The following is a 26,988-nucleotide window of genomic DNA, read 5'->3' on the forward strand; positions in this document are numbered from 1 at the left end:
AAGGAGAACAAGGGGATCTAAAATGACTGGCACAGAATGGAAATCACAAAGCAGCATTAAGGCTTAGCTTACAAAGACAAGCCTGCAAATAATAATAAGCAGAGTCATGACTTTAACAAAGGTTTTTTATTTTCCAAGACTGCATGTTACAGTCTACCATTCTTCCCAAAGTGGGAAAAGTTATCACTGATAAGGCTCGTGTATTATATAAAGATGACCCATGTAAAAAGCATGACTTCCAATTGGTTGCTTCCAAAAATGTCTTTTACTGTAAAGTATTTTTGATTCTCTTGTGTAAAAATGCAGAAAGCAGCTGTATGCCTACAGGGGAATAACAAGATATGCTCAATAGGGACAGGACAGTCTTTGCTGTCTCTTAAACAATAACCCATGTGGTCCTTCCCTCCTCTGTCAACATACCTATCTCTGTCGCTGCTGCACTATCCACAGCTTCTCCTGTTTCTTCTTCTTTTGTTTCAGGCCCTTCACTTACTGTCTCACTGAGCAGCTCAGTTTCCACCTGTTCTCCCGTCTCACCTGGGAATGGTAACCATGGAGATCAAATTAGGATCCACTAAAAAAAGCACCAAGTGTCCCAGCTTCTTTCTGTAAACCTGATTCTGTTTTGTAAACTCTCCAATGCACATTATCAAGGTATCCCCTGAATGAACCCAGAGAGAACAAACAGGAAAACAAACACTTTTCATCATCCAGCTGAAATATGGTTGCCTCATGCTCATGAAGTTCTCCTAATGCTTTCACAAAATCCCCTTGATGCTGTATCCAAAGGAAATAATGAGTATATTTCTGCTCAAATTATTTTTTCCTGTATTTTATTTCATAGATGTGCAGTTTTATTTGCAATTGGAAAAGAAACAGAAATAGAAAACATGGTAACATCCAAGTCTGGCTGAAACCCTGCTTTCCCAGGGAAGCTGCTGCCTAACTCATTTCCTCCCATAGCTATGAAAGCATAAAGGGAAAGCAAAACAAATGCTAAGTCTCATATGTACCATAGCATCAAAATAGAAAATCCCTTCTTCCTCAGAAGAGAGGAAGAGAGTGCACACAAGTTAAGGCATTCCTTCTACCATGGAAATAATAGGAGCAAAACTTTTATCCCCAAAAGCTTCATTCACTCACCTTGCACACATGACTTGGCGCTAGAAGCCACACAACTCATCTTCAGAGAGACAGACAACTGTAAACATGTTTCTACTGATGAGATATGACAGCACAAGGTCCAGGGTGTGCTGCTCTGCCTCTGGCACGCCCCTCAGGCTTACAAATGGTGAATAATGAAATTGGAGTTTGCAGCTGGGCAGGATGTCTGTTTAACAGGTGAGCAACCCGTCATTTACTGCTTACATAAAACAAGGCTTTATTCCAAAGGATAGATGATTATGTAGAGGACAAAACTCTTCCATGAAGAGACACAGGAGAGAACAAAGCACTCCAACAACTATGCTCAGCTACAAAGGATGAGCAAAGACTGGGATTCATATAGCCAGTTCAGAGACAAGCAGCACAAAGCCACAGGAGTAGTGGCAGTGTGTGTAACTGGCTCTGGAATTCACATGGATCAGTCCTTCTGCACCTCGCACTTCTGCAAGGCCCAAGTGGAGTGAGGATGTCTCCCTGCAGGGAAATACTCCTCATGTGCTTCACCTGCTTGTTCCCTGAAGAAGAGCTACCCCAGGAACGCATCTGATTCCTTACTGAGCTACTTCGTACCTTTTAGGAGAAATTTTATTCCTCCTGTGAAGTGTTCATCTTTGGCAAGTGCAGTCCATGTCCTCTGGGCACTAGCCCAAGGAGGAGCATAGCCTGCAATTTCCAGGAAGGAGCACACCTCCTGCTAGAGGTCCTCCACAGCACATGGAAATCCCCATCACCTCAGACACCACTGCTTCCCCACCCAGTCATCTCCAAGCATTGGTGCAAAAACAGCCCTATATCTCTCCACTACTGCTTCTATTCTGCTTGTCTTGTAGCCAAGCTTCAAGGACACACTGGAGATGCCAAGTGTCCAAGTGTGCATCAAAGAGATGCTTTTTCTTCTACATCCAGCTTTATGTGTGCAGGGACAGTTGACACACAATTAATAATTAGTAATTCATAATTTAATATATAGTACGTGTGACTAAATAATTGAGCCTTGGGCTGCGCAAATATTAAGGAATGTCTCTGAGATACCCAGAGATACAATGTTTTAAGTGAGGGGTATGGTGGGACATTTTACCTGCTAAGAATAAAAAGGACATGAAATTAAATAGAAGAGGTGGAAATGCTGATTAAATTTCTTACAGCTTGGACTTGTAAATCCGAGGCTTCCCCAGCCACATTCTTCTATGCCTCACATTGTACAGACTCCCTGGACCAAATTCTGACTCCAGAAGCTCATTTGAGGCTCTTAGTACAGCCAAGAGGACCCACACAGAAGTCCCTGGAGGTAAATTTTGGTCTCCTGAATTTATGAAAGCACAAATATTACCCTCAGCGAGGTGCTCCTCTTCAGTAATATGTACTTTCTCGACGACTTCCACTAGAGAGCTGTCACTGCCCTCTACCAGCCCACTGTCCTCTGCTGGTTCTGGAGATGGTGCCCCAGCATCTTCTCCTAGTGCCGGTGGTGAGGGGCCCCTGCTCTCCTCTCGCCACACAGAGGGCAGCTCGGAGCTCTCCTCCTCTCCTGCAGGCAGCGGCTCGGTGCCCTCTGGCTCCTCCCTTTTACTGACCGACTCTGTCTGTCCCTCCACGTCCAGGAGCGTGGCTGAAGCCTCCTCTCCCGGCAGCTGCTCGCCTGGGCTGCTCTCCTCCGAGGCAAGGCTCACACGCTCTGCTGGCTCCAGCTGGGCTTGGTCAGCTGCAGTTCCATGGTCATCTGCAGTCAGGGTGTTTGCACCTGAGGATGCTTTTAGTTACAGCCGGGCAAGGAAGGAAAAAGAGAATTACAGATAATTGGTGAATGGGCACATAAGCTGGATGACAACTAAACCCACAGTGAACCACACAAGCAGTACCTGACAAAGAGCTCCCTCCTGGCTAGGGAAAACACTCCCTCACAGGTCTGCTGCACATATCCACACATATCCAGTAGAAGATGGTGTGGCTCTTACAGTAAAAATAAGTTTTCATTTGATGCATGCAATACATTTTTATATTAAGAGAGCAGACTTGTTTGCAAGTCAATGTTCTATTACATTTCCCCTTTTGAATCTGCAGTGTGCAGGTGGTGTGCTGGTGATGGGATACTGCAAGGAAGCACCTTTTCCTGCCCCAAACCAAGCACAGCATCAATGTGGGGAGTGTGAGGGAGCTGCTGTCCTGGGCTGTGTGTGAGAACTTCTGGTGGTACCTTCAGGTGAACTAAATAAAACCCCTGAAAGCCCAGAGGATGAGCAGTATTCACCTCTTAAAACAAAAACCACTTTGTCTTTTTCAATACTAAACTACTATTCATACTATGATTTGTCTAACAAAAAAAATCAGCAACAGGAAGCCTAAACAAATTAAGACTTCCACTTCTTTCATCTTTCATCAACTTATTGGCTAGCAAAGCAATGGGGTTTGGCAGAAAAAAAAATTATGAGTAAAGAATTGACAAAATTACTTTGACAGATATTTAAGGATAAAAGCTGAAGACTCAAAATGAGTTATACCTACCTATCAGACTGACTTACTAACATTCTAATGAAATTCAGTTTGACAGGATTTTGTACTTAATCTTTTCCTAAAGAATGTCAGGATGAAACCCCTGGTAATTCAAGCATGAAATCTGTTTATATAATAATTACAAAACTGGAAAAACTGTATTTTCTGAAAAAAATATGATCGCAGTGTCAAAGCCAGTAAGCAGAACCATATGATACTGTTCACAGATGAACACATCTACACATGTTCATATAGACATAGATGAACAGGAAAAGAAGTAGTACACCCTGCTCTTAAAACATCTGCTTGAATACTGCTGCCATTAAAGTAAGTTTAGAGTTCTTTCAAACAAAACAGCTCCCCAACAAGAGTCACCTTGTCAGCATGTGCCTACAGACCCAGGGAAGGATGGCTAAGCCAGAAGAAGAGCAAGAATTGAGAATCTGGACTGTCGAGACAGACAGAAGGCAATTTTGACTATGAGACAGATAAAGTCTCATTTGTCCCAGGAACTGTCAAATCATCCAAGTTCCAAACAACCCCTCCAAATCCACAGTGGTATGGCAATTTAGAATGCAACAACAGGATGCAAACTCAGCAATGGGTCTCTGACAACAGACCCCCCCCCAGGGCAAGACCCTGCATCTGAGAGCTGCCAGGGGCAGGGGGAAGGGCAGAGGGCCCCAGCCCATGGGGCTGAGTGTCAATCTGTCAGTGGAATTCTTCTGTCAACCTGTTCAAGCCCCTTTGCAACCTGTTTACACTCAGTCTCCACTATACCCAATGGGAATGAGGGCTGCAGCCCACTCACACCCCCTGTAAAACACATCTTCGCTGGTTTTAAGCCTGCTGCTGGTCATTTCATCAAGTGGCAGTTCTTGCACTATGAGAAACAGCAAATATATTTCCCTGGTTGCTTTCTCTAGATCTCTATTACACCTTGCCTCCCAAGCACTCCTTTTCCTAAAATGAAGTTCAAAGTGAAACAGATACCAAATCAGAATAATAGTGAGTAAATGTTTAACTTAAGCTACTCTAAGCAGTGATTAAAAAAGTAATGTATGCTCAGAGACCAGAAATTTGATGTTTTCATTTTTATTTTTCATCGCTTTAGACACTTTTCACACCTTCACCTTGCTCATTGCCAGATGGAGAGAGATCATTTAAAGCCTACAGACAGAAACAAATGAGCCATGAAAATTAGCATGTTATACAGAGTTTTAATTCATGTTAGCAGTAAAAGAAACAATTCAAATGTATTATTACTAAGAATTTCCTGCAGCTGCTATAAGCACCAGCCCTATAACTTCCAGCTAGCTCTCTCTACATCAAAATGTTTTATATAAATTGGATTATAAAACACTGCCATGCAACAAGATCTGCACTGCTGGAAACCCTGGAAGCATTCCTGTGCTCTCATTTGAAATGCAAAGAATTCCCTAATATGGAAAAAATAAATCCTCTCAGTAATCTGTTCAATATCTTTATCCCCAAGAAAAATGAACATCATGTGGCAGTCAGCATTCCTAGGATTCCTTTGGTTTATTTTATTTTTAAATTTAAAATTTTTATTTTTCCTCTGTAGACTCTTTTAGCTGGAGAAAAAAAGAAAAACACAGTGAATGTATGTGGACCATGGCTACAGTATTTTCTCTTTGACTTCTTTCCTTTTGGAAAAGCCTCAAAGTTTTATGAATTACACATCAATGGAAGAAAATGAAATACATTTTCCCATTTTCCTCTATTGACTTATTTAGAGAAAAATAAGAAAATTATCTTTTCTTATTAAAGTAAATAGCAAATTGTTAACATATCTGGTTAGTGATTGCCAAATTAATGCAGATCTTTCAGCTGTAATTACAAACTGCATTTCATCCTTGCCATGAAATTAGCATATGTATTTAGAATATTTCATGACCCATCCTGCCATGAACACGCTTTTATACAGAATAATTAAAATACTCAGAATAAATGACTTCTGCTGTTTCTTTGAGCCCTTTAGTGCTCTTGTGCAGGTATCATTTAGTGGAGGTTGGAAAGGCAGAGCAATTGGTACATTGACCAGGTGACTGAGACAGCAGGTACAGCATAAAGAGGTTTCTCCTGATACTTTCAGCAGATCTGTGCTGGCTCTGTGGGGGCACAGACAATGCTCAGCCCACAACCTGCTCTCCTCTCTGCAGTCACAAGCCACAGCACCACAAGACAACACACAGACTATAAACCCATGCAAAAACCACGGATGCTGCAGGCAGAGAAACAGCAACAGATCAGAACTCAAGAATATAGGAAAGAAATGCAGTAAAATGAAATGCAAACAACTTTTTGGGTCTGCCTTCGAGATGTATCTTTCTGGAGAGGACAATTCCTGTAATTGCAGCATTCAGGTTCTTACAGAAGTGTTTCCAAACCTTCCTTGGAGCAAAGAGTGAAATATGATGAATATGGAAACAAAGTTCTGTTTAGTTCTACTGAATAGCAAGGATATTCTTATGGAACATCCCACAAATATACCTTGCTCACAAAATTAGTCTGCTGTGACTTGAGCCAATTAAAGCCACAGGAACATTGTCGATGCTGCACACTATGTCGGGGTGGATTTTGTAAGAAAAAGGAAGGACAGCGGGGTCAAATATTGCCAGTTCATTATTCTTTTAAAGAAGGAAAGAAAGGGCACTAGACTGGCAAGGTACTACACAAAAAGACCAACAGCAGGATGTATCTGGAAATTAAACAAACAAACAAACAAAAGCCTGCGGAGCGGAGTGGAAGTGACTTGGGCACTCATTCACAAGAAACACCAGTTTCGAAGCCATCACTCGCGGGGCGCAGCTCCCTCCACGGCGCGGGCAGAATTAAAAGCCGAGGGAAGCCCGAGGGCTCCTGGCCCCGCTTCTGGGGTTTCTGTGGGACGCGCACCCGCGGCGCCTTCCCCGCGACGGGACTGAATGGAATGGGACGGGACGGGACAGGAGGGAATGGAATGGGACGGGACGGAATGGGACAGGAGGGAATGGAATGGGACGGGACGGGACGGGACGGGACGGGACGGGAGCACCTGAGCGCAGCGCGGCCCCGCATCCCCGAAGAGCTCTGCGGGCTCCCCCCGCCCGGCTCGCCCGCCCCGCTCACCCGGCAGCTGCGGCGGCTCCTGGGGGCGGCTGCGGGCGCTGCTGGAGCAGCCCATGGCGGGGCCGGCGGGCTCTGCAGCCGCTCCCGACGGCCGGCTCGGCTCGGCTCGGCTCGGCTCGGCTCGGAGCGCGGCTGGCGCGGCCCCGGGCAGCACCGAGCTGCGGAGCCGGGGGGCGGCCCCGGCGCTGGAGCCTCCCCCGGCGCTCAGGCCTGGCCAGCTGCCCCGGGGCGGATTCCTGCGCCGTGTCAGGGTGCCGCAAGGTGTGAGTGGCAGCCGCAGGGAAGGGACTGCAGGTCCGTGTGCCCCGGAGTTTAACCCTGGGGGTGTGCTCGTAAACCTCGCTAGCAAGCTTCGAGCCACGATAGCAGCGGGTAGAGGAGACCTGCAGCCCGGCTGAGAGGGTGCAGGTCTGGGCAGCTGTATTAGACGGACTCGGAGGCCACGCCGGTGTTCGGCGGTCCGTGAATGTGGCTGAGCTTGTGAACCTGAGACTGAGGGTATGGGGTGTCTGCAGGGAACCCCAGACCGGACCCGGGGATAGGAGCAGCAGGGCTGGGTTATCTGCATTACCTGTATGTGGTTTGGGCATCCCGGGGGTGGGCTCCTACACACACAGGAGCCGCAGCCCCGCTGCCAGCCCTCTCTGCACACAGGAACAGCTGCGGGATGCACCCGTGGGATTGAAAGGGACAGACAGACAGATCCCTGGGGTCTCAGCAACTCGGAGGCAAAAAGGAATCCCTGGTTTGCGGAGTCCTCTGGGTTCAGCGGCCACCCGCAACATCCTTACCATCAGCCTGAAAGGTAAAATAAAGATAATATTTTTATATTTGCTTATAGGCAAATCAACAGATGTCCAGGAATGCTGAGGTGACCTAAAAACTTCCCAGAGTGTAAGAATGAAGAATCTTTGCCACACATTTGCTTGCATGAGCAGATAATGTATGTATTGCACCCAAGACATAGAACATAATTTGATTATGTTCTAAATGAACTTTTTTTATCCACCCATAAATTTATTCAGACAAATCATATTGTATTTGAACATTTTTCCAGGGTTTGTGATGTTCCACAGCCAAGGTACAGCCGTAGCAATTACTCCAATAATTTCTGCAATAGTTTCTGCTTCCTCAGTTTGAATTAATTTTCAGGATGCTTTTAGAAAACAACAGAAAAAATATCCATTGCTCTATAGATTTCTATGTAGCTATATATAAGATTACTATGAGACACTAGACACTGAAATGCTGGTAACTTTACAATTAGCAAAATGTGTTGCTCTGTGACAACAAAAGCAGAAGTGCAAAAAGGGGCTTAGCAACTTGAAAATTAATTTCAGAAATATTTAACATTCATGCTGCTGGTGTGAAATCCTTACTGCTGTGGTGGGAGTGAGCTCAATTCCCTACACAGCACGTGGGGATTTCCTGTACAGCACAGATGGAGACACCCAGGCATCCCACTGCTCTGCTGCCACAGGTAGGAAATAGAAGTGCCTGGGACTCCGAAGCTGAGGAAGCCTGACATGCCAGGAAACAAACCTGATATCCCACCTTTCTTCTGTGACCTTTCAGAGAAGTAAGTATGGAGCATGGGCTGCCAGGACAGGCTCGTCAAACACTGGGCACTGAGGGAAATAAGAAAGGGAAGTTTATATTCAGTTCATTCTCTTGCCTGCAGTGCTTTATACCTGCTTCCCTCCTGTCCCAACTAAAGGGTGAGCTGTGCAGAGTGCATCTCCCATCCAGCTGACTGATGCAGCAGAGAAAGGAACTCAGGGTTTACAAGGCCAGAGAGAGGAGCACGGGTCAGTGTGTGCTGGCAGCAAGGCTCACCAGGGGTGCTCTGTACTTCATGTTCTTTAAACAGGCCTTGGATAGGATACAGAAATAGAAATGAGAGCCCAACGGCATTTTGGCAGGTGACTCCCACAAACACTAATTAACAATGTCATGGTCTTCCCTCTTCCTGTGTGAAGGAGAAGTTGCATCTTTTGGGCAGGAAGACTGGGCATAACAGAGCCAGTGCTGGAGCTGGGCATGGGCAGGGCCACGCTGGGACAGGGCTGCACCTCAGAGTTTCGGCCGGATCGCCACGGCCAGGCCAGGCTTGGCCAACGTGTGCCCTCTGCAGAGCACTCAGCACAGACACATCCCCCAGGATAGCTACACACTGCCTCTCTGCCACCCTCCCACCTTCTGGGAGCACGGGATTGCACAGACCTTGTACAGAGTCCCAAAGAAATTCATGCAAGTGACACTGTGGCTGCAGCATGATGTTGGCAGATGAAAATCCTTGGTAGGTTTTCCATCCCATCCCTTCCCCTCGGCAGGGCACCTCTCCACAGACTCTCTGCCTCTAATCCAAACCACCCAGGTACTGCCCCAGCTGAAGGCAGTACCAAGGTAGTGTGAAATACAAAACTTTGTTTCGTGTCAGGTACAAACAGGTGACGTGTGTATTTGTGAATGTGAAGTGTGTGGACCCCGACAATGGGAGAGCTGTGAATTCTAATAACTGAGGAAAATAAAGCATGGAAAAAGGCCTTTGAACCTATCTTTTGTTTGCAATTAACCCTGATTGATTTAGAAGCATTGGAATTAAGGTGTTAAGGATGTTGCTTTTTGCTTGCATTTAATCCATAAAGAGCTCTGCAATAATAACCTTTTGAAGTATAGTATTTTAGATTTGAAGTATAGTAATTTTAGAATATTACTTGTATCCTTGAAACTATAGCTTTGGAATATAAATAAAGGAAATATGCTTGTCTCACGCCTTATTTGAAGCAGAGAAAAACAGCTTGAGAAAGGAACATGAACATCACCTCAAGGATTTATGGTTTCAACCAAAGGGAAGCTGGACATTACTGTTGTTAGATTTGTAAGTCTCTGCAATTAAAAGGTGGACCCACATCTGGGGAGCTGGACTCCACCAGATGGGATTTGTCTTTCTTCTTTCGGAAACTGGACCGCCACCATCTGGGATCCTCCTTTTGAGATACATCCTGAGAAACTAAGATCACAATAGTGTATAGAATTGTGATGTAATAATTTGGAATAAAAATTGCTGATGAGAAAAAAATTGGAAATAGAAACTGCTGAAAAAGCTGATGAGTACCCCTATAAATACCTGTAACCCTCAATGATCGGTGTGCAGTTGGAGGGAAAACTTCCCCCACTGTACCCAGCGCTGTATTGCTCATACTTTACCATATTAAATAATAAATTGATTGCTGCTTGAATATTGGCCTAGTCAAGCTTCTTATTCATAACAGTAGCTAAAAAAAACCCCAAACCTTTAAGAGCAAATAAATGAAACAATTATATTAAGCTAGTTATTTTATTCAGGAATACAAATTGGGAAATTAAAATTAAATGTAAACTATGAGTATTTAGGGATAGCTGTATATCCAGAGGCAAAGTAACAAATACCTATGATCCATTATATACAATCAGCAATCAGCAATACACTTCCAAAAGCAAACTTCATGAAGATTTCTCTAAGGCCCTGATAATTTTTAAGTTCTCCAGGCCAGTACTATATGACCAAACTTGTTGCACTTGAGAGCTCACTAGCTGTTAAGATTTTTGAGTATTTTAGATATTATTCCTACTGCAGCAATTAAATTTATATCTATTTTCTGATAGATATAAGAAAATCTTTTATCTATCAGAATCTTGTTACTTTCCAAATCACAGTGATTTTTCAAGACATTATGTTAATCAAAAGTTTTCTTTTTGATGACTTCTTTTCTCAACTCTTTGGGTACAGGACGACCAATACCTAAACAAGTAATAAAATATTCTAAATTGTTTATTGTGTCAAGTAATTCAGGCCAAATGTTTAATTGTTTCAAATATTTGTAGGTCCATTGAAGGCTGTTCTGTGATGCTGATTTATGAACTGCAGAGAGCTGCCTTCTGAAACAGCTATTTTTGTTTTGCCTGGGATAGCAATGACCTTGAAACTTAGCTCCTAGTACATGCCTTGTAATTTTCTGGAAAGGAGGCAATCTGAAGATTTTCTCATCAAGCTAATTACTGTCTTTAGAAATCTGCACCTGTGGATTTCTGCACAATTTGACCCTTAGAAAATGCAGTTTCTCATTGTACTGGCACTGGATTTAAGCTGGCTACACATAGAGGTATAAAAATGTATGTATTTATACATGTATGTTTTTATGTATGTGCACACACACATCCTTAGCATGCGTTTATTGGCTGAAAATCTATCCAGGTCTGCAGATATCCCGGTATTTGCAACAGACAGTATTTAACCTCAAGGTTTTCCCTGTTCCTAATGAGATAGCCTTTCTCCACCTGACCCATTTTCCTCCACAGCTCTTTCCTTTCCTTTCCTTTCCTTTCCTTTCCTTTCCTTTCCTTTCCTTTCCTTTCCTTTCCTTTCCTTTCCTTTCCTTTCCTTTCCTTTCCTTTCCTTTCCTTTCCTTTCCTTTCCTTTCCTTTCCTTTCCTTTCCTTTCCTTTCCTTTCCTTTCCTTTCCTTTCCTTTCCTTTCCTTTCCTTTCCTTTCCTTTCTCATAGTAAACCTGCTTCAAGGGTGGCTGAAGAAAGGTTTTAATTCAGATCTTACTGTGCCTTACTGTGATTCTAAATTCCCAGTAATCTGAAACAGAGAGCTGCATTTGTCTGCCTGACAATACAGGGGATAGTTCAGTGCATGGCCCTGTGAAAATCAGATGAACATGTTTGCATTTGCTGTAAATGCAATGATTATCAGAGAACACAATCTGTCACTTTTAATAGCTCTGATGTGCAAAACTAGAAAATAATGGCTGCAGGTGTTCACATAGCATTGGTGTGTAATTGTGCAGAGACTTGACCAGACTATAAATCAAAGCAGGACTGTATTTTTTGCATATTTTCATCCTATTGAAAAAAATATGTTCTGTTCATATTTGTAAAATGAAGATATAGGCCTAGCTTGTCAGAAGATCAGTTTTCTTTTTTGAATTGAATCTCATCATTCAGGGTTAGCATGTGACCTGTGGCACCTGAAGGATGGCTATGGACATGCTGTCTCTTTTGCAGTGGCTTTAGCAGAGGTTACAATCTGAAATCCCCCCAGTCACACCACACATTTACTGGAGATTCCTGGTAACAGATCAGTATTATTATTAAACCTTGAGGTTAAATACTGTCTATTGTGAATACCTGGATATCTGCAGACCTGGATAGATTTTCAGCCAGCAAAAGCATGCCAAGTATGTGTGTTTGCACATAACAGTAACATAACAGTACCTGTTACCATCTCAGGCACCTGGCAGCTCTGACAAGGAGCAAGTGCTGAGTTCTACACATTGCCTACTGACACTCAGGGGAAGGGGCTAAGCAGGGGTACAGCTTCAGATGTTCCTCTGCATCACTGGCTGCCAGAGTGATCCCCACTTTTCTCTGAGGATCAGCAGCACTGCCACTTCAGCTTTATAAAGACCTCAGAAGTTCAGAGAATTTAACAGAATGATCCATCCCAGACTGTACCAGAGGGTGCCCATGTACTGCTCATTTTTCAGACTTCAGAATGAATTTTTCTCATTATTCTCTTTCTCTTCTTTCTAACCTTTTCTCTCAGTTAACTATACACTGTCTACAACAGCACACATAATTAGAACACAAACCTATTTTCTTAGTACCTCATTTTACTGTTCATTGAATTTTCCAATGAGTAGTGAGAAAAGCTGATGATATTATTACCACTGCATTTGTGGGGGCAGTGCTTGGGGTTCTATAACACAGAGAAGAAGTAGCTTTGGGATTTCTCTTCAGAAAGGCATGCTGCTTGGATGAACCCACATATGCACTATGTCCAGTGATGATTCCTTGCAACCAAATTGCTGCAAAAGACTCCATGGACGCTGACCAGCTCCATGAACTTGCTTATCTGTCCCCAGGTGTGTGTACCCCTGCCACCATGGTTTGTTGGCTGATGCACTGGCATTGGTGTCAGTGCTGCTGCAGGAGATTGCCTTGATGCTTTAGGATTTTAGCTTTTATATTTTTCATATATTTCTAATCCTGCAATTCTTTAGTGTATAACTTTAAACTCCATATAGAGTGTCAGCTACTGTCTTCCTCATTTTGGTCAGACAAAACAATTCCTCTCTAGGCCTGGGAATCAAGGACACCTTTCTGTCTCAAGCCCCAGGAAATGTAAAACAAAAGTGAGTTGGGAGGGGAGCAAACGTGGGGTAAATGACTTCATTACCTGAAGTTGTAATTGGAAGATTAACCCCCAATATGCAAATGGGAGAAACTTATAAAAGCATGGAAACCATGACAAGTCATTAATTTTTTTGGGTGTGGGTAGACAGGGTGGACTTTATCTGCCTAAAGTGTACCTGAAGGCTTTTCAATAAATATAACCACTTTTTATACCCTTAATTTTGTCTGGCCTCTGTTTTTAATTAATCCTAACAAGGCATCACCGTGACTTCCCTTTTTTAGATACCCTGAGATGGTTTCATTCATCCAAAATGAAGTTGCTTTCTAATTTTGGGGATAGATCAGTGTTCCACTACTGACTTTTCTAGTAGTGCTCTCACTCTTCTACCTCTTCACACCTCCAACTGGTGCTTTCTTACACAACCTTGTCAGCATTTTAGTGGGGAAAAGTGGTGAAAGAACTTCAAGACCACTGCTCTCTGGATTAAGTTCTCCCTCTGTGTTGGAAACCCTGCTTCTGGCCTCTCACCAGAGATTAGTTAGGCCAGGGTGAGGAGTGCTCCTGCTTTCCCCAAGTACTCTGCATTCCCTGCATGCTCATCTCCCCTGCCAAACTGAGCCCCAGAGCCAGGGGAACACCTGGCTCAGCCTCAGAAGGAGCTGACCTCCCTGGCTGAGCATGGTGGGGCAGACAGGGCAGCTGGATGAGACCACAGTGCCTGCTGCTGGTGCTGGGAGAGTAGCACTGCTTTTCCTGAGCTGCTCCCTGGGTCACTCCATCTTGAGACTTGTTTGTTGGAGAGAGAGACATTGTCTGCTGCTTCCCTGCCTTTCTTCTATTTCTGCTGTATCACAGCCCCGTTGTGGAGGGGAGCTCAAGATCCCTGAGGGTGCTGAGGGTACCTGGGTGCCAAACTCCCTCTGATGTGCCTTCCCCCATTCCTTAATCCTCAAACAGCTGCTGTCAAGGCCCATGCACTCCCAGCTGCAATATTCCAACATTAGACAGTGGCTGTATAATACCATTTAAGGATTTTTAGTGGGGCCAAAGCCTTTTCTTTCTTCTAGTGTAATTTTCATCTGGTTTGGACTAGCCCTTTGTCTTTATGAAGGACATTTTATGGACCACAGACCCCCAGGAGAGGCCTTCACAGAAGGGAGATCTGGGGGCTGAGAGAGACAATAGTGCCCATTTCTGCATGGATTCCCACCACCCCCAGCCCAATCCTTATTCCACCTAGATTTAGAACAGAATTTGGGGTCTAATGACAAAAGCGTCTATCAGAAAGTTTCTTTGGAAATGCGGAGATTTTTTAAAAGCACGTTACTAGAAAGACGTAGTTATATAAACAGCTAAAGAAAGTCGCTCTCCTAACCTGAGCGGAGGCTGTAAGGGTATCCTTGGAAACAGCTCCCTCTCCCGGAGCCATGCAAGGCTCCCGCATCTTGCAAGGCGACGTAAAACCTGGAGTAGTCCAAAGGAATGGCACCGAGGACTTCAGGAGGCCCACTGAGCTTTATATTCCCTTGCCAGGAATTTCAACAAGGATGAAAGATGAATGTTTCACCAGACCATAAACAATCGAGTAAAAGTATAAAGAGTTAAAAGCAAAGTCACAGTTTGATGGGGAATAACAGCAATGCACCTGAGTGCTGAGACAAGGGCAAAAAGTGGAACAGGAAAAGAAAAAGACATAGAATGGAGCTTACTTTTCAGTTGCCAAAGAAAAGTTTGAAGTATACTTCAAAATTTATTTAATCATACTCTGTAAAGTATGGGATAGAAATGTGGTTTTTCTTCAATAAAAGATATTGGACTATAGAGACACGTCAAAATGTAACATGTTCATATTATTATTAATATACCACATGTATAATTTATGTGCTTAACATAGACATTATTCCTGAAGAACTTTACCTTTAGAGATGGACAAATGTTAGTTTCACTTGTGGTATTTCAGCTCCATTTAAGTTTAGTACATTTTTTCCAACATACCTTTGTCTCAGTGTTACTTTAGGTCTTTAGATGCTTAAACTGATCTGTCAAAACCCAAGGTTGTTACCCAGAAAAAAATGTTTGGGGTGATGGTTTGCATTTTGACCAAAGGCTGCCTGTCACTGAGAAGGATATCCTGTTGGAAATATTTTTGTTAGGTCTGTGATCATACAGAAGAAAAAGTTACCATGGAGGTAGCCATAACAGGAGAAGGGCATACGGTATATTGCTATAAATTATTTCCCTCATTTGAAATAATACCTGTTAATAAAAGCATACTAGAATAACTGAATGCAACATATTTTCTTTTGGCTTTTTAGTTTGTTGCTCCATATTCCATATTGATAAATGTGTCACACTTCCTAAGGCCAACAAGCCCACCACTTTGCCATGCTTGTGCTAACCTGGGCGAGTGTAGCAAAGCTCCTATGCTGATTTTGTAATTTCATAAGAGATGTACACACTGTGATGCCTTTCTGGGGCAGTGTCTCAAGAGCATCAAGTCACACCAGCAGCAAACCTGTTGTCCTGTCCCCAGGCTGGATCCCTGAGGATCCTCTAGGGGGATGTCATAGGCAACCCCCGCTGCTCACACTCAGAGCATCCACACTGCTCATCCCTGCAGGCACCAGCTGAGCTGCTGCTGCTCCCTCTCCTCCCTGTGCCAGCCTGGCCTGCTTGTTCTAGGATGGACAGCACTGTGGGATTGAGAACAAATGTTCTTGGCCTGAAAATGGCAGGCTCATGTCGCGGCCCTGGTCCTAGACATTGCAGTGTGTGTGTGCTCAGTGAGATCATTTTCAAGCTGTGGTTTCCAGAGTGCATGGAGGACAGGAGGAAGTTTCCCTGCACCATCACTCTGGCACAGCCAGGGACTGAGCTGCTTGAGGACAGGCTAAGGACACTGCACAGACACTGCACAGCTGGTGGGAGTGCAGAGCCATCGCCCCGGCAAACCCGGGAGCTGCACTGAGGGCACCCAGAGCTGAACCTCTAACATAGGCAGCGTCAGGCCCAAGTCTATTCCCAGGCTCAGTGGCTGGTTTCATGAAAGAAACCTGTCTGTGGGCTTGGGCTCATCCCGGAGCTGCGTCGCATTGGGACAGGCCAGTCATGCAGGACTGGGGCCTGCCAGGGGCTGTCGTGCAGGGCTGCTTCAGCAAGGCAGTGCTGACAGCAGGGACATGGGGCAGACCACCACATGTCCCCTGTGCTGGTACCTTGCATTGCCCAAGAGATTTACCTTCTCCATCCCACCATTTCCCCCGTCAGCCCTGTGTCAGAAGTGACAGTCCCCAGGGACACTGTTCTGGTGACATCCCAGCTGGAGTACCGTGCTCAGCTCTGGGGTCCCCAGCACAGGAAGGACATTGACCTGTCAGACCGAGTCCAGAGGAAGCCACCAAGATGATTAGAGGGGTGGAGCTATGAGGAAAGGCTGAGAGAGTTGGGATTGCTCCATTTGGAAAAGAGGCGGCTTTGGGATGACCTGATTGTGGCCTTTGGGATGACGTGATTGTGGCCTTCCAGGACCTGAAGGGAGCCCACAGGAAAGATGGAGAGAGGTTTTTTTAACAAGACCATGTACTGCTAGTGACAGGAGAAAGGGGAATGGCTTCAAACAGAGAGATTAGGTTTACATTAGATACTGGGAAGAAGCCCTTTACTGTGAGGATGGTGAAGACACTGGTACAGGTACTATGGATACAGCCCAACCCTGTGAGGTATTCAAGGCCAGGTGGCATGGGGCTCTGAGCAAGCTGGTTTAGTAGATGGCATGGCAGCGGGGCTGGAACTAGGTCAGCTTCAAGGTCCCTAGCAATCCAGGCCATTCCGTGATTCCATGATGGGAGGCTCAGGCCGCTACGGCTCTTTCCGGATCAGCTCCTGAAGCCTTCCGCGAGGTTGTGATGTGTAACATGCGTTAATGCCCCTCTGCGGAACAACGGAGGCGGCGGGGTTGGGAAAGGGCGGGAGCCGGCCCCGCCGCCGAGCCGGCCCCGCCGCCGAGCCGGCCCCGCCGCCGAGCCGGCCCCGCCGCCGAGCCGGCCCCGCCGCCGAGCCGGCCCCGCCGCCGAGCCCCTCACACAAACCCCGCCCACACACCCCAAACGCCGTCTCTCGTTCAGCCAGGCCGCGCCTACATTAACTCAAGACCCGCCCCCACTCAGTGTAGCCCCGCCACTCCGGACAAGGCCCCGCCCCTCCCGGGGCCGCCGCCGTGGTACGGGCGCATTGGCAGCCGTGGGGCGGGGTGCGGTGTGCGCGGTTCTCGCGAGAGCTGTCGCGGTCTTCGCGCGGTGCTTGCCGGGCGCTCTTTCCTTTCTGGCGGCCCGGCCATCTTGGCGGCGCGTCTGCGGTGAGCGGGGCCAGGCCGGGGGCGCGGGGGCCGCTGCGGGCGCTGCTGCCGGGTTCTGACCGCTCCCCTCCATCCCCCTGTGTTCCAGGTACCGCCCGAGCCGCGCGAGGCAGCAACATGGTGGCCGCCAAGAAGACGGTGAGTGAGAGCGGGGCCGCGCCGGGCGCACGTGGTGGCGGAGCGGCCGGACAGCGCCCTGGTGCGCGGGGGGACCCCGGCGTGGCCTGGGTTGGGGGCCGGGGGTGCTGGGAGCCCTTGGGCACAGCCCATCACGGCCCTCAGAGCTCGGACCGTGCCCTCCTGCCACTGGCCGCGCCCCTGGGCCGCCTCCCGCTGCGCTCGGTGTCCTCAGGTCCCTCCCGTGCGATGTCCCGGGGGCTTGCAGAGCTCCTGAGATGGCTGCAGGAAGGGAGAGGTGGTGCCGAGGGGGTCCTAGTGCGGGTGGAGTTCAGGTTTTGCCTTTCCTGCCATGTTCTGGCCTTTCTCTTACAGTGGTTCTGACAGATCTGAGTTTCTTGGTCAGAGGTGGTGATTTTGTCTGTCAGATGCGCCTAACCTGTTGTCATGAGCATCACGCTCCCATGTTGTAATATCAGTTCGATATCGCACAGAACTCTTTCTGCTTCTCCATGTAACGTTGTCAATGTGTGCCCTGGGGAGAGAACCTGGCTTAGATTTGCAAGGCCTTGACCAGCAGAGCTTGACAAGAGCTTGTCAGATACATGCAGATGTCACTGATTTATGTACATAGCAGCAACAGTGCTTTGAGATGTATTTTTCTATTGAGAGATGTGGGGATAAGAAAGAACTTTCTGAACTTGGGAAAACCCAGTATCAGCAATGCCCCTGTCCATAAGCTTTCTTATACTCTGGTGACTGACTGGCCTTTCCTATTCCATGTTTCAGATTATAGGGAGATTATGAAAAGTGCTCATATTTGAAATTTCTCTATTGTGTTTTCCATTGTTTTGAAAAGCATGAAGTAACACAATAACACTTCTCTACATCTTTTTCAGAAAAAGTCCCTGGAGTCCATCAACTCTAGGCTTCAGCTGGTTATGAAAAGTGGCAAATATGTGCTTGGGTACAAACAAACTCTGAAAATGATTCGTCAGGGCAAAGCCAAGTTGGTCATCCTTGCCAACAACTGTCCTGCTTTGAGGTAAGCAGATGTGGGAGAAAACAATTCTGAGACGGGCTCTTTGTACAAATGCAGTGCGTGCTTCATGCTAATTGCTCCAGAGACTTAATACAGAGGGTTTTGCTGGCATACTCTAGGATGCTCTGAAATTTGTTTGGTAGTTTGCTGTGTAATGATTTCAAGTCTAGAAGTGTTGAAATGCTTCCTGGTGTTTTTCTGGCTTTCTGATTCAAGGAGTTTGCACTAGAGAAAGTCTTGGAAGCTTTTCACACTTGATAGCATTCACTAAGAGTGTAACGGGGCTGAATTCCTATGTTTTTCCAAAGTAGTATATTGGAAAATAATTTTATAGCTAGAAAAACTGATAACAGATGTAAAATATTTGAAGCACTTTGTCAAAGTTAGTTATAAATTTGGGGTCCTGGCCAGTGAAACTGATTTCTTGAGAATGTAATTTGTACTAGTATCATGATGTTTTCCTCATTGACTACCTGGGCCCTTTCTGTTGTTGAGGGATATTGACAGGCTCAAGACAATGTCAATGCACAACCCAGAAATTAGATACTTGAGAAATAGCAAGACTGTTGCAGTGGGCAGCAATCCCCAATATTAGTGGGGATCTGAAAATGGTTGGGAAACAGTATTGACTGCTAGACTCTCCTAGTGGAAGTCAAAAGAGAGGGCAGCATAGATGGACTTTTTGTTTTAAATTAAAATACATGGTTCCTTTCTCAGCTGCAACACCTGTGTCTCTCTGTTCATCATCTGGTCACCACTGGCCATCAACATTAACTCTTAGTTTATGCACTTTGGCACATAAAGAAAGGCCTTCCAGAGGTCTGCAAGTGCTGAATCCTTCTACCATGTAAAAAAGAGCCTGAGTAGGAGCAGCCTGAAGGGTTTGTTGTTACAAACCTTCAGCAGACACCTAAATAAAGGTTCCTGAGCCACAAGTGTGGAGTGATGCTGCCTCACAAGAAACAGCTGTGTTTCTCTGGGTGAGAAGGAAAAGTTAAGGGTTAAGTGTGGTAGGAGTTAAAGCTGCTCTCTCTGTATTACAGTTGGTCAGAATTGTTTGTGGTCCTGTTAACACCCAGTTTTTGGATTTCAGAAAATCAGAGATCGAGTACTACGCTATGCTTGCTAAGACTGGTGTCCATCATTATAGTGGGAACAACATTGAGTTGGGCACAGCGTGTGGAAAATACTACAGAGTGTGCACACTGGCCATCATTGACCCAGGTAATTCCCTCCTGCAGTGTAGGGGCCAAATGAGGAGGTGTCTGTGGATCCTCCCTTCTCCTGTGAGTAGCAGCACTGAGCAAGGAATGAGCAGGAGTGATGACACACTTCACTGCATGTTTCCATCAGGTTTAACACTTAAAATTTTCTCTGACCAAGATCCTGCTCTTTTGTGAGTCCAAGGTTCTCAGAACCTGGAAGCACTGCTGCTTCTCTTGCACATAGCTCTTTTACTGCTGAGCCCTGTGAGCATTTTGTCAGTCTGTAGGGAGGTTTTGGTGTCTGGGAAGCAACTGTATGGGACCTGTTTTTGAACCCATCAGCTAGGACATGAGCTTGCACAACATACTGTTTACAACAGCCCTGTTTGACTGTTCTTAGTCTGAGACAAAGGGTTGTGACTTGTCCTGCTTCCCAGAATAGTATATAGAAAAATAACCAATAGGCAGGTGGATATTCATCAAGGGAATGAAAACAATGTTAAATGCTTCATTTTAAAACTACATTTGTATGTAATTACTATGGTTTGGTAACAGTCTTTGCCCCAGAGAGTTGCTCAGATTCCTTATATAGAATGCTAAGTAGGTGACTTCCCATCCTCTTTCCAGAATGTTTTAAGAGAAGAGTCAATCCCTTGTTCTGTTTGTTCACCAGAATGCATACACATAGATTTAATGATTTCTGTAATGACTTTAACCAGATATTCCCCAAGTCACAATTATTTGAATTTCCTACTGCTTCAGGAAACTTTATTTAGCTTCCTTGTATTCAAATAGTAGCTGTAAACTTAATTGTCAAAATGTCACTTTCAGGTTTGGTTTTGGGTGGGGTGGGAGCTGTAAGTCAGTCCTAATGCTCTGGAGCTGACAATGCGAATATTCTCGCTGTCCTGATATCTCTGTGATCAGGGGAGGCTAGACATTCGCTAGAGTAAAACTATGCATTGTGTCCTCCAGGACTAGATTCTTGTTTTAGTCCTGGCTTTGTAAATGCTGGTGACAGGTGTGTAATTATTGGAAAATACTGTACTTGGATTAGAAAAACACAGTTACAAGTATTCTTATCATCAATTTTATCAAAATTATTTGCTTTTTTCCTAAGCAGACTGTCTGTTCTTTTAAGTTGTTTTCTTTTTCTAGAATCATTGTGGTGATTTTATGAGTAGGGGGTGTTTTTCTTACTTTTATTCCTAAAATCATCTTTCCATGGGTCCTCTTCTAACAATACATTTTTGTTTTACAGGTGACTCTGACATCATTAGAAGCATGCCAGAACAAACCAGTGAGAAGTAAATGCTGTAAAGGTGTTATTTCTACAATAAAACTGGTTACAGATCTCTTTTAAAGAAAAATTTGTATTATACTTTTGTTGGTTTTAGGGAACAAACTATATAAACGAAGATTCATTACCACTGCTGTGCTTCTTGTTCTGTTAGAAATAACCTTCACATGGCCAAATTTGCCGTTCTGTCTGTAGGCATTGTGGATCTTAAGAGGTAAGTGAAGGAAGGCTTGATCATGGCAAGTATGGTGCCAAATCCCAACAGGCTGAGGCTCCCTTAGTGTTTGCTTTTGGAGTGTTAATGCAAACACAAGCTGTAACATAAGGGACAATAGCAAATTTGGGATGTTGGTGGGGAACCCTAAGGGTTTACTTATGATAAATATTTCACACTGTTTTTACCAAGTGAATCAAGTACTAATGTGCATCAGTTCCTTTGTCTTTTCCATCCAAGAGTACATACCTGTAAAAGGACAAACAGGATATAGCTTCTAGGTGTGTAGTATAGGCTTTCAGTAAGATACCAGTTAACTTCACAAAGCTGTTTTTAAATCAGTAGCCTTTTTTTTAAGTTTTCTGAAGATAATGGAGACAGATGAGCTGGTGTTCTCAAGTCAGTTGCTGAGAATGTCAGTATCTTAGAGATTTATGCCTGTTTTGTTTGAGACCATGGCTGCAGGATCTTCCTTATTACTAGGGATTGTGAATTGAGGTGGCAGTGATTTTCTGACATGGTAAAAGCAAACACCTAATGAAAATCAGGATGTACCTGTAACCTCTCAGAATTCCAGAATATGCCAAAGCATGAGGTATCTTTCAAAGCTTGCTGTTGTATATCCATGCACACTCACCAGCTTGTCTGACATCACTTAATCACTTAAGTTTTGCTGCAACTACTTCTGTTATAAAGTGAATGAAGTTTGGTGTTTCCATTTGGAGATAGTCAAGAGGCAGACTCCGAGGTGTGTCAGAGCAAAGGAGTAAGTGCTGGTATATTTACCTATTAAACCACAGATCTGGATGCTTGCAGTCAAGGGAAGGGAGTGAGACTTGAAGACACTTCAGGTGGCCAGAATAGAAGCAGTTTGCTTGGTTTTGTTTGTATTTTAGTGTTTGACAGGTGTGCACCTAGCTGAATTGACCAAGTAATATTTTCAGAATTAATATACTACTTGCATTCAGGAAAGTTAGAGAATCAGTGAATACTGACCAAAGGACAGCAGGGAGAAGTTGAGTAGTCTAGACATCAGGAAAAATTTTTGAAACTTCCAAGTTGTGATGCCCTGATAACCCAGCAGACTTCCCACTTTGATAATTTAATTCCATCATAGTTTAAACACAAATGTGTAACTACATTTTTACTTCCTACTGATTCCAGTAGTAACTTTTTTGAAGAATCCAAGTCAAGCCTAATGGCTGTGAATGCTGTCTCACTTGTTCAGTGTATATCTGTACATAGAACTATATATATACACACACAATCTGTGTGCTTAAAATACTAGGAGTGGAGGAGGGAAATACAGAAAAGCAAGTCAAATTCATACCCTAAAAATACTTCAAAACATGGAGGTTTCATTTCAAAAAATAACACCATTTTATTTTTTTGCATAGCTTATTTCAGTTGTTCTGCTTAATTAGAACTTCTGCTAGTTACTAAATTGTTTATATAAAATTATCAACATTTCTTATCTGCAATCAATGCAAGACAACACATGGCATATAAATGCAAGGGTCCAGAATATTCTTTTCAACTTCAGACACAAAGATGTTATTTTACTTCAAATCAGTTTAAGAAAATAGCTCTGACAAGTTTGTATGTATAAATATACAGTGTAGGGTACACTTCAAATTCTGATCAGTATTTTAGTCTGTTTTCCAAGTCTTCCATTCTCTTTGTCATTTCTTCCAGTAGATAAAAGTTAAGGAAAGAGAGCTACTGATAAAATGCATTAAAAAGTCAGCTACCTGATTGCTATGGTCCATAAACATTCTTGTTTCTCCTCTTAGAATCCCAGTAGTTTCTCATACAATATTCCTTTATTTTCTTTTGATTTGATCAGCTGAGTTGAGAAAGCTGTGTGAAGCCCCATTATTTAACAGGTTTACCTTGACATGGAGTTCAGACTGTAGCTTATTAAAAAGGCTGGTTCTACAAATTGATTGTTTTTCTCTATTTTAAAGTGAAGGTAAATATCTAGTTAATGCTGTTTAAAAATGTTTCACTTAATCATGTGGAAAACTGCACATAACTAGTAATAGATTATAGAATTATGGGGCTCTGAGACCCCAGTAAGAATGTCTGCTCCTCATGATCTGTTCCTGTCCACAGTTGTGACAGTGGTTTCCAGATAAATGTGGAATAGAGCACAACAAAGTCCATGGGATCTAGGGCTGGTTCCAGTTGCAGTAAAAAGCTGTAGCAATACAAAGTAGTGTACAGTATCCCTTTCCTGATAAGCGCTTCCAGTTGGCAGGAATGCTGTCTCCTGCAGGAAGATGTTGGACCAGTACTGTTTACTTCAGTCCCTCTCTGAGTGCCATGGAAAGGCTGTAGCCAGGGGAAGCTGAGAGGAAGAGGAGGCCTAGCATCAAGTGAGATCTGAAGTCACTGAGATCTACCTCAGAAGGAAGAATTTGCTGCACCTCACTCCTTGCTTGTTTGACTAGAGTCTTGATTTCAACATTTTAACATCTTGCACAAGGGAAAATGGAGAACTGGGCATATAAATTGGGATCTTTGACACATTGCTGTTAGGAATTTTTTAGGGCAGACAGGCAAATAGAATTTGGCCTCTAGAGGTTGGCCAGAACAGCTACTGTCCCCCTCATTGTCAGCAGGAAAATCTCTTGCTAGTTAGGAGCAAGGGTGTGTATCTTGCTTCTGTGGGTGTTCGGTCTGCCTGGACATTGGGTTTGGTAATTGCTCATCTGTCTGCTGTGGCAAGGTAACTCTGCATAGGAGCATCATGTGAACTGCATTTTCTTCAACAGCCATATTTCTCAAGTGTTCACAGAGGCAAAGTTGAAACAGTGATACTGCACTCAATTTACTGATAAAAGTTAATGTAGCTGAACACAAAACAGTTTGGACTGGTCCCTCTGAATTTGTATTGTGCAAGTGGAGCTACTTCTGTAGCCAGTTCTCCCTCCCCCACTCCCCAGATCTCTGGATGAGGACTAGCCAGCAGTCTGCAGTTACCAGGGACTAGTGTAGCACCTCATACCTGAGCTTGCTCTTGAGATAAGGCAGAGAAATTAGGTTTGTAATAAAGAGGAAACTGGATTGTTCATACTCTTCAAAGCAGCAGCTGCACAGTGCTCTGAGGAAGTGCTTAGCACTATTCCTATCAAAATTTCTAGTCTCTGGTTTGGTATTGACAGGTTTTCCATTACCTTGAGCCATCGGAGTAAAAATCCCAGTTGCCTGCTCAAATGGTAAAGCAAAAAAGCACACGTTGCTAAGCTTCTAAGCTTAGTAACTAAGTTCTTTGAATAAGCTCAGACCTCCTCACAGCTCAGCTGCAGGAGATTATGGTAAAGAGCTTCTGAAGGGGCAAGAATTGGTCTTTCTTGTCAGCATGCAGGCTGGAATGCTGCATGTCATGTAACAGTAAAGGATGTGGGAAATAACCTAGAAATTTTTCTCCAAAGTTGTTGGAAGAAGTCCTGTCAGAGCAGTATGTGCGTTGATGAGCATTTGAAGCACCTAGCAATAACCTTACATGATGGCTTTCTCCTCTTTTATGAAATCTGCTTTGCATGGAGTTATTTAATAAAGTGATTAGAACATAATTCCTTAAATGTCTGCCAAAGGATTCACTTGGGAAGGTGAGAGATAGGCTGGCTGTTGCAGGTAGGCAATGTTCTGCATCAGGTTACCAGCCACCGAGGGCTCTGCTTGCCTCCCTCTGGACTGACTGTTCACAGTCTGAAGCTGTTCTGTCTGGGAAGCAGTGATGAGCTGTTGGTATCACTGCACTCCTCTGTGCAGAGGAAAAGTGCTTACTGCTCTTGCACACAGTTACACAACTCAAGTAGAAGATGTGATGTCTTGTTAGGGTTTATTTGATCAGAAGCAGCTTTCATGAAGAAGATAGGAATTTGCTGCATAAATAGTGCACAATGAGTTGTATTGCCAGTTTGCTGCTGTTTCCTGAGATGTGGATATTGCAGGCTGGGTAAAGGCTGCTGCACTAGCAGCTCCCTTGAAATAGACTGAGTGGCAGAAGCTAGTGATCTGCACTTTGCTAACTTTTATCTGCGTTTCTTTTAATGCAAGATTAACCAAACCTGAGTCCTCTGATTTCCTCCTTATCTAGAGTATGGTTTTAAATGACTCTGCATATGTGCCTTACCAAGGACTTCAGCAGGGAAACATCTCCTGTACCCCTGTAGCCAGTAAATACTATTTCAGTAGCATCTGAAGAAGTAACCCAAAGCAAAGCATGTTAGTCTTGAATTTGACCAGTTGTTTCTTTACTATTCCTGAAGGTATTTACTGTAAGGAATTATTAAAATTCAAGATCCTTGTTAATATTTTGGTTCCTTCTATGAAGGAGAAGCAGATCAAAAGTTAAAGGCGTTGCTTATTGGCAACTATTACGTAGTTTAGATTTTCATAACAATAAACTGTTTATAGCTATGGAGGCAGTTTAGCCTTGATCCAAGAACATGTAGTTTGTTTTAACCTGCCTTATCTTACCTGTAAGAAGCAGTTACTCAGAAAGGATATATCGCTGGGTGAGTTTTCTTACTTCACTGGTTGCATAGTTCTGGAATGTCACAAGGTTTTCACATTTGCACTGGTCATTGTCTTTTGAGGCTTTTGCTGAAAAACAGAAACACTTAAGTATAGGCTAAACGCTGAATAAATTGAATAGGATGGGGAGGAAATGACAAGGCATTATAAATGCAGAGCAGGTTTATTATAGCTGCCTGTTCTCAAAACAGGTCAACATCCCAAGGAACACCCTGAGGCAGATTCTGTTGGTACTGGAAAACAGTACACAATGTATATTCCTCCATGTTCAAAGAACAGTCTGGGTTGTTCTAAACAAAGGAACCCAATTACCTGTTGTTGAGTGGATGTGACTGTCTTCAAAAAGATACTTGTGGTGTACTGCAAGATGTGGACAGTCAATGACATCTGTGATGGCTATTGTGGTTGATTCAGGTCCTGCAGGAAACCCCCCCAACACTCTAAAAATCAGACCCACTAAATTATAATTTTTTTTCCTACTTGCATGCACTGAGTTCTCCTTAATTAGTAAGTAATCTCACTCAAGGAAAGGATTAGGGATACAAAGCTATGAAGGAGCCAGGCTGTTAGGCTGTATTTACTATATACATGATATAAGTTGTGGGTTGCAAAACTGAAAGGGAATTATGAAGATTCCTGTGAAAAACCGAAGTGATTGAAAGCTGAACATGCTTTAAGTGTGAAGCCCAGTGTTGAAATACAAGCCTCCCCATGAAGTATTTAATTCAGATGATGTAAGAAGCATGCAGCCATGCTTTTCTTATAGTGAATCTCCATTTTTCACATTGCAGGGTGATTCAGAGGGGCGAGGAGGCAGAGACATGGGATAAACCATTCTAGCTGAATTGTGAGAGTTCTCTACAGAAGGCAGCATGAAAAGGCAGCAGGAGAGGACACTTGAGTTAAAACAGCCAACCTGAAGGCTGTGGACCAGTCCTATGAAGCCTCCCAGATGATGCATCCTGCTGGTGAGGTGACTCTCTCAAGGCTGGTAGATAGAAATTTCCAAAGGAAATGATATCACAAAAGAGCAATAAAAATGTTCACATTCCCTACAATTGATGTTTCTTGCCAGTAGCTTGATATTTGTCTTTCATAACACGCAGAGAATGCCTCATACCTGTGTAATTTAGAAGAGGTCCAGTGTTGAAACTCCACAATTTGCCCTTCAACTCAGACTATCAGAATAATTCCTCCAAAACCAAAGTGATTATTTAATAATAGTGAAGCAATCTAAAATGA

At 44.1% G+C, this 26,988-nt stretch overlaps 3 protein-coding genes and 1 non-coding gene across 4 annotated transcripts in view; 2 read left to right on the plus strand and 2 right to left on the minus strand.

Moving 5' to 3' along the window:
- Nucleotides 1–265: 265 nt before the first annotated feature.
- Nucleotides 266–6,841, minus strand: ERICH5 (glutamate rich 5). The gene is made up of 3 exons (XM_066548325.1): nucleotides 6,787–6,841; nucleotides 421–537; nucleotides 266–321 (listed from the first exon to the last, which is right to left on the minus strand). The coding sequence occupies exons 1-3, from the start codon at nucleotides 6,839–6,841 to the stop codon at nucleotides 266–268; spliced, it is 228 nt and encodes a 75-aa protein (XP_066404422.1).
- A 10,399-nt stretch (nucleotides 6,842–17,240) lies between these two features.
- RPL30 (ribosomal protein L30) lies at nucleotides 17,241–21,117 on the plus strand. The gene is made up of 5 exons (XM_066565064.1): nucleotides 17,241–17,323; nucleotides 17,412–17,461; nucleotides 18,340–18,485; nucleotides 19,576–19,706; nucleotides 20,949–21,117. Exons 2-5 carry the CDS (start codon nucleotides 17,441–17,443, stop codon nucleotides 20,996–20,998), a joined length of 348 nt encoding a protein of 115 aa, XP_066421161.1. The 5' UTR covers nucleotides 17,241–17,323; nucleotides 17,412–17,440; the 3' UTR covers nucleotides 20,999–21,117.
- On the plus strand, nucleotides 20,576–20,710 carry LOC136567531 (small nucleolar RNA SNORA72). The gene has a single exon (XR_010785125.1). It is a non-coding gene; the product is annotated as a small nucleolar RNA SNORA72 (small nucleolar RNA).
- Nucleotides 21,118–22,563: 1,446 nt separating the features above from the next.
- Nucleotides 22,564–26,988, minus strand: part of MATN2 (matrilin 2) — a 58,685-nt gene continuing 54,260 nt past the window's right edge. Inside the window, exons 23-26 of the mRNA XM_066565053.1 lie at nucleotides 26,663–26,734; nucleotides 26,059–26,163; nucleotides 25,720–25,815; nucleotides 22,564–22,895 (exon numbers count right to left, since the gene is read on the minus strand). Coding sequence (XP_066421150.1) covers nucleotides 22,843–22,895; nucleotides 25,720–25,815; nucleotides 26,059–26,163; nucleotides 26,663–26,734 — 326 coding nt within the window. The 3' untranslated portion in view covers nucleotides 22,564–22,842. The remainder of the gene's footprint in view (nucleotides 22,896–25,719; nucleotides 25,816–26,058; nucleotides 26,164–26,662; nucleotides 26,735–26,988) is intronic.

The sequence above is a fragment of the Molothrus aeneus genome, chromosome 1 (assembly GCF_037042795.1).
Source record: "Molothrus aeneus isolate 106 chromosome 1, BPBGC_Maene_1.0, whole genome shotgun sequence".
Lineage (NCBI taxonomy): Eukaryota > Metazoa > Chordata > Aves > Passeriformes > Icteridae > Molothrus > Molothrus aeneus.

Bases quoted from the DNA above. Each gene is read 5' to 3' on its own strand.
- RPL30 (XM_066565064.1), top strand. From the start codon at position 17,441: ATGGTGGCCGCCAAGAAGACG. The intron at 17,462-18,339 runs GTGAGTGAGAGC...CATCTTTTTCAG, and splicing joins TGGTGGCCGCCAAGAAGACG to AAAAAGTCCCTGGAGTCCAT. The intron at 19,707-20,948 runs GTAATTCCCTCC...TTTGTTTTACAG, and splicing joins ACTGGCCATCATTGACCCAG to GTGACTCTGACATCATTAGA.
- ERICH5 (XM_066548325.1), bottom strand. From the start codon at position 6,841: ATGGGCTGCTCCAGCAGCGCCCGCAGCCGCCCCCAGGAGCCGCCGCAG. The intron at 538-6,786 runs GTGAGCGGGGCG...TACCATTCCCAG, and splicing joins GGAGCCGCCGCAGCTGCCGG to GTGAGACGGGAGAACAGGTG. The intron at 322-420 runs GTATGTTGACAG...ATTCCCCTGTAG, and splicing joins TGCAGCAGCGACAGAGATAG to GCATACAGCTGCTTTCTGCA.